This window comes from Heterodontus francisci, chromosome 39 (genome assembly GCF_036365525.1).
Source record: "Heterodontus francisci isolate sHetFra1 chromosome 39, sHetFra1.hap1, whole genome shotgun sequence".
NCBI classification, from domain to species: domain Eukaryota; kingdom Metazoa; phylum Chordata; class Chondrichthyes; order Heterodontiformes; family Heterodontidae; genus Heterodontus; species Heterodontus francisci.
Window position 1 is genome coordinate 19,276,598 of NC_090409.1, and position 6,156 is coordinate 19,282,753.

At 44.7% G+C, this 6,156-nt stretch overlaps 1 protein-coding gene across 1 annotated transcript; it reads right to left on the bottom strand.

Annotated features, from left to right (window-relative positions):
* Window positions 1–3,345: 3,345 nt before the first annotated feature.
* Window positions 3,346–5,251, bottom strand: LOC137352845 (probable G-protein coupled receptor 139). Its single transcript, XM_068018699.1, has 2 exons — window positions 5,212–5,251; window positions 3,346–4,253 (listed from the first exon to the last, which is right to left on the bottom strand). Exons 1-2 carry the CDS (start codon window positions 5,249–5,251, stop codon window positions 3,346–3,348), a joined length of 948 nt encoding a protein of 315 aa, XP_067874800.1.
* Window positions 5,252–6,156: the final 905 nt, after the last annotated feature.

Consider the following 6,156-nt stretch of genomic DNA (forward strand, 5'->3'; position numbering starts at 1 on the left):
ATACTATCACGTGGGAAGGTTGGACATCGAAGGCTATCAGTGCACTATCTGAGAGAAGTAGCAATGGTGACGATGCCAAGGCAACTTCTTCCCTGCAAGGACAGTGGTCAGAGGCTTACTTATCACCCAGCATGGGCCTCATAAATGCTTTCTTTGTAGACCCCATCCTATTTCCTGTGAAGCGCCACGTCATGCACAACAGTAGCCAGACATGCTCAGAAGAGCACACCTGCATAAGGGAGTTTACTGGACTCGCCTCAGCTACCTCCAAATGTCCCAGTGGCATTGCCAGTGAAGAAGCTGGCTCTGCAGAAAGGCTGTCACTGACTTATATGCCATGCTGGGGACAAGTTGTGACATATGGGACTCGGTGGTCACCCGATGCCAGTGGCTCTGAATATCAGAGTGACACTTAACCTTTATGCACCTGGATCTTTCCAGCGATCCACCACGGACATATGTGATGTCTCCCAGGCAGCAGACCACTACTGCATCAAGGAGGTAACCAATGCCCTTTTCAATGACTATATGAACTGATACTGAGAGTCAGGCAGAGGGTCATCAGCTTTTGGGCCATTGCTCTATTCCCCCACATGCAAGGTGTGGTAGATTTGTGTGCATGTGACCATCAAGTCTTCAATTGAGTAGCCAGCCACCTGCATCAACATGGGTTTCCTTCCATCAATGTTCAACTGGTCTGAGACCACCAATAGCTTTTCCTGCAGGTGTGTGCCCATTTCCCGGGAAGCAGCCATGACGCCTACATAATTCGACAGTCTCAGCTGCCACTGTTTTTCATGTCCCCTACTCGACATCAGGGATAGAATCTCAGAGGCAGAGACTACCCATGGAAGGCATGTCTACTGACGCCTATGAGGAATCCATGCACTGCAGCAGCACTTGCCATGGGTTCACCTGAGCGACCATAGCACAGGCCATTGGGATGCTCAAGATGTAAGTGTCTGGTACAATCCGATTGAGCACTGCAGCAGGCTCCAGTGAGGGATTCACATATCATGGTGGTCTGCTGTGCTCTTCACAATCTAGCCCTGCAGAGGGGTGAGGCCGTGCCTGAAGGTGACATGATTAATCACCAGTCCTCAACCATGAGGAGGATATGGAGCAGGATAATGAGGAGGCAGCACTGGATGTTTAAAATAAAATCAAGAAATGCTGGAAATACTCAGCAGGTCTGGCAGCATCTATGGAGAGAGAAGGAGAGTTAAGATTTGAGGTTCGTGACTCTTCATCAGAACTGGATGTTTAAATCCTTGCACCAGAGGCCTGACACATTGAGCAATGGGATGAGGAGACAAAAGACAGTCTCATACTTACCTGCATCCAGGCACCGTGATGCCTCTCAGAGTGCAAGAAGAGGGTGATGCGTGAATGATATTTGGAGCGAGTTACGATACAGATAGCAGAGTTTTGGATGAGCACAAGTTTATGTAGCCTGGAATATGGGAGCAGGCCAGGATACCTTCGCATTTGTGAGATCCAGGGGTAACAACGGAATGGATGAGGGTTTCAGCAGCAGATGAGCCAAGAGAGTCGTTTGGAGACTGAAGAAAATACCTCAGTCTTCCAAATATTTAGTCAGAGGAAGTTTCTCATCATCCAATCTTGGATGTTGGCACATAATGTGACACATCAAAGTCAGTTGAAGAATCCAAGTAGGTTTTGGTGAGATAGTGCTGCTTGACGTCGAAATATATTTGGAACTTGATGTGTTTTTGGATGATACCACCAAAGTTTAGTATATAGATGAGCAAGAAAGAAGGGGATGAAGAATTGATCCTGAGAAACTCCAGAGGTAACAGAGTGAGAGTGAGAAGTGAAAGCATTGGCATAGAACGATAAGAGTGGAACCAAGCTAGGGAAGTTTCACGCTGCCACAAGATGCAGCAAAGGCCTTTCATCAGAATGATATGTCGAAAGCTGCAGACAAGCCCAGAAGCGTGAGAAGGGAATACTTTATATTTGATCGTAAATGCAACTCCGCCAGTCAATAAAGATGTGAGAAAGAAAACAGGCAACTATTGTTAGCCTTAGATCACTGGCGGGCAAAAAGTTGGAATCTATCACTAGGATCGTGATAACAGGGAACTTACAAATTCGTATTATAGAAGCACGTCGTGTTTGGCAAAGTTATTGGAGCTTTTGTACAATGAAGCTGGCAGTGGAGATATGAGAGGACCAGAAAATCTAATATATTTCGATATTCAAATGGCATTTGACAGGATACCACACAAAATCGGAGGGTTGTGGAACTGGGGGGTAATATATTACCACAGGCTGAAGATTGGTTGCCCGGTTTTCCCTAGTGGGGTGCTGCACAGGTCAGTGCTTGGGACTCAATTGTTTGCAATCTACAGCAATGACATAGATAAGGGGACTGAGTGTGATTTATCAAATTTTCTGACGATCCAAAGCTGGTGGGAAATTATGCTGTGAGAAGGACGCAAACAGACTGCAAATGGATATGTAGGGGTTAGGAGTGTGGCCAAGTGGTGGAAATGGAGTATAATGTAAGGAAATCTGAAAATAACCTCTTTGATAAGAAGAATCAAAATTGAAATGAGAACACTCATAAAGGTTCTGTTTCAGAGTGATATGGTGTCCTTGTACATAAATCCCAGGAAAGTAACATACAGAAACAGCAAACAATTAGGACAGAAAATGATTTGTTGGTCTTTATGTTTGTAGTATAAGTGTGAGGAAGTCTTGGTCCAATTATACATGGATTTCATGAGTTCACATCTGGTATGCTGTTTTCAGTTTTGGTCTCCTTACCGAAGGAATTGCTTGTCACAGCTATGGTGGAATAACGGTTCACTACTTTGCTTCCTTGGATGAGAGAACTGTACTGAGAGGAGGGATGGATTAGAAAAGACTTATTTCCTCTGGGTTTTTGAAACATGAGAGGTGATCTTTTTGAAACGTATCGAATTCTTAGGGGACAAGTCAGCTTAGATGTTGAGAAGCTGTATCCCCTACTGCAGTGTCAAGAACTGGGGTATTTCAGGATAAGTACTTTGCCATTTGGATGAGAAAACGAGATGTGTTTTTTTTCCAATTAGAGGGCTGTGAAATTTTAAAGTTCTCCATCTCAGAGGGCTGTGGAGTCTCAGACGTTGAATATATTCAAGACCGAGGACGATATATTTTGGGGCACTAACGGAATCAAGGCTTATTGTGATAGTGCATGAAAGCGGAGTTCCTATAGAAAATCCACCATGATCTTTTTGAATGGTGGATTGATCATCCGGCTACTCTTTCCCCCTTTTCTTCTGTTCTTAAGTTCAAAATTAAATTGTAATTAGAGCACGTCCTTAGTTTCTCTGCTTATTGAAACAAAAGTGCTGAGCAAATCTGACTCACTGGGTATGTCACCATTTTCTTTAACTCTTCTCTGAATTTAGACTGAGTCACTGCATAAATAAATGTGTTCGTGCAGCAACTCAAAAGTAGAAGCATATATCCTGTCTCTTGAAAGATATAAACAGGATCATCATAGCCTGTGTAAGAATAATTATTCGTAATTCGATAATACACGTAATGGATTGTGAACGTCAGCCATAACAGTATAAAATTGGCGGATATGCTGAAGAGTAAAATGATGGATTTCTTTCTGTTCTGCATCTCAGGATCAGGATTATTTGCAGAGCTGGTGTTGCCTTTCAGTGCCTTGCGGACTCTGCTGGCCACTAATATATATCTTACTGTCAGAGCATTGAGAAGCAAAATAATGAAAAATGGCAGAAAAGGTGTTGCTATGGAGTCGAAATAAGAAAATGCTCGCCAGAGGGGTGAGGTATAAAAGATTGACCTAAATCTGCAATACCAGGGCAATCCGTTACTTATGTACAGAGGTTCATATGCAAAGTACCATGGAATGTTTTGTAAACAGCTCAGAATAAGCACCATGCCTATGATTGCAGCTGCCGTTTCCTTGGTGCAATATTTTGCTTTCAGCTTCTGGCAACAAATGGCTATAAAGCGGTCAAATGTGAATGCGACGGTAAACCAGACAGAAAGATCATTAGATAAATATGACAGGGCGGTTTTTATCTGACATACTGGAGTAAGCGACAGATAATTTCCGGGAAAGTAAATGTCAATGATCTGATTGAGTATAACGGCAGTGATAACAGCCAGCAGATCCGCCGCTGCCATGGACACCAGGTAGTAGGTGATGCATTTCGAGAGACCGCACTTTCCCCGGGACAGAATCACAATTGCCACGAGATTAACTGCAGGGAAATGTAGAAAAGAAAAGATGTTATTGGCATGCATTAATGCAAAGAAGCAATGTCCACATTAGAAATTGGGCTACACCTTAACTTTGCGTGCTAATGCAAAATATTGATAGCGGTTTGCCAGCTGGTTTAACATCTCTCTCCATTAAAGACAATGAGCATAAAAATCAGAGATGAAGTAAAACCACTACCACCTCATCATCCCTCGTTATACACTGTCGCACAATCTCAAAATCTGCCCCTTGGCTACTACATCCCACAAGAAAACAATTTTTTGAGTAACTATCTGTATTCGAGAGTTTCGAAATGTCAAGTTATAACAATTATAAATGAAATAAAAATGGTCTGTGTTAATGCAACATGCTACTTGTAAATCATAAGGGAGGTGGTGGAGTTGTGGTATTGTGACTGGATTAGTAACCCAAAGACTCAGGGTATTGTTCTGGGGACATGGACGCTCGAATCCCACCACTGCAGAAGATAGAATTTGAATTCAATTAATAAATCTGGAATAAAAGCCAGCCTAATGATGGCCATAAATCCATTGCCGATTGTTGTAAGTACCCAACTGGTTCACTATTGTCCTTTAGGGAAGGAAATCTGCTGTCCTTACCTGGCCTGGCCTACATGCGAATCCAGAGCCACAGCAATGTGGCTGACTCTGAAATGGCTTAGCAAGCCACTCAGCTGTATCTAACCACTACGAAGTCAATCGGGTTTGAAACTGGACCAGACCACTCACATTGACCTCAGGACCGAAAACTACAACGGCAAACCCAGGTCTGCGACCCTGCAAAGTCTTCCTTACTAATGTCTGGGGTTGTGCCAAGGTTGGGAGTGCTGTCACAGACTAGTCAAGCAACAGCCAGACACGGTCATGCTCACTGAATCATACCTTACAGAGGATGTGCCAGACACTGCAATCACCAACCCCGAATGTGCCCTGTCCCACCGACAGGACAGTTGCAGCAGAGGTGGCGGCAAAGTGGCATGCCGTCGGGAGGGAGTTGTCCTGGAGTCCTCAACATCGACTCCAGCCCCAACGAAGTGCCATGGCATCAGGTCAAACATGGGAAAGTAAACCTCCTGCTGATTACCAACTACTGCCCCTCCCTCGGCTAATGAATCAGTACTCCTCTATATTGAACAACACTTGGAGGAAGCACTGAGGGTAGCAAGGGCACAGAATGTACTCTGGGTGGAGGACTTCAATATCCATTACCAAGAGAGGCTGGATAGCACCACTACTGACCGAGCTGGCCCAGTCCTAAAGGACATAACTGCTAGACTGTGTCTGCGGCAGGTGGTGAGGGAACCAACAAAAGGGAAAAACGTACTTGACCTCGTCCTCACCAATCTGCCTGCTGCTGATGCATCTGTCCATGATAGTATTGGTAGGAGTGGCCGACGCTTAATCCTTGTGGAGACGAAGTCCCATCTTCACATTGAGGATACCCTGCATTGTGTCTTGTGGCAGTACTACCATGCTAATTGGGACAGATTTCAAACAGATCTAGCAATGCAAGATTGGGCATCCATGAGGCGCTGTGGGCCATCAGCAGCAGCAGAATTGTGTTCAAACACAATCTGGACACTCATGGCTAGGCATATGCCCCACTCGACCATTACCTACATGTCGGGGTACCAACGCAGGTTCAGTCAGGAGGGCACACAAGGAGCAGCAGCAGTTATACCTCAAAATGAGGTGTCAACCTGGTGAAACTACAACCCAGGTTTACTTGCATGCTAAGCAGCATGCGACAGAAAGAGCGAAACGATCCCATAACCAATGGATCTGATCGAAGCTCCGCAGTCCTGCCACATCCAGTTGCAATGGTGGTGGACAATTAAACAACTAACCGGAGGAGGTGGCTCCACAAATATCCCCATCCTCAAT

Coding starts and splice junctions, on each gene's coding strand:
- LOC137352845 (XM_068018699.1), bottom strand. CDS start 5,251: ATGCCACTTTGCCGCCACCTCTGCTGCAACTGTCCTGTCG. Junction 4,254..5,211: donor CTGCTGCAACTGTCCTGTCG/GTGGGACAGGGC, acceptor ATTTCCCTGCAG/TTAATCTCGTGGCAATTGTG.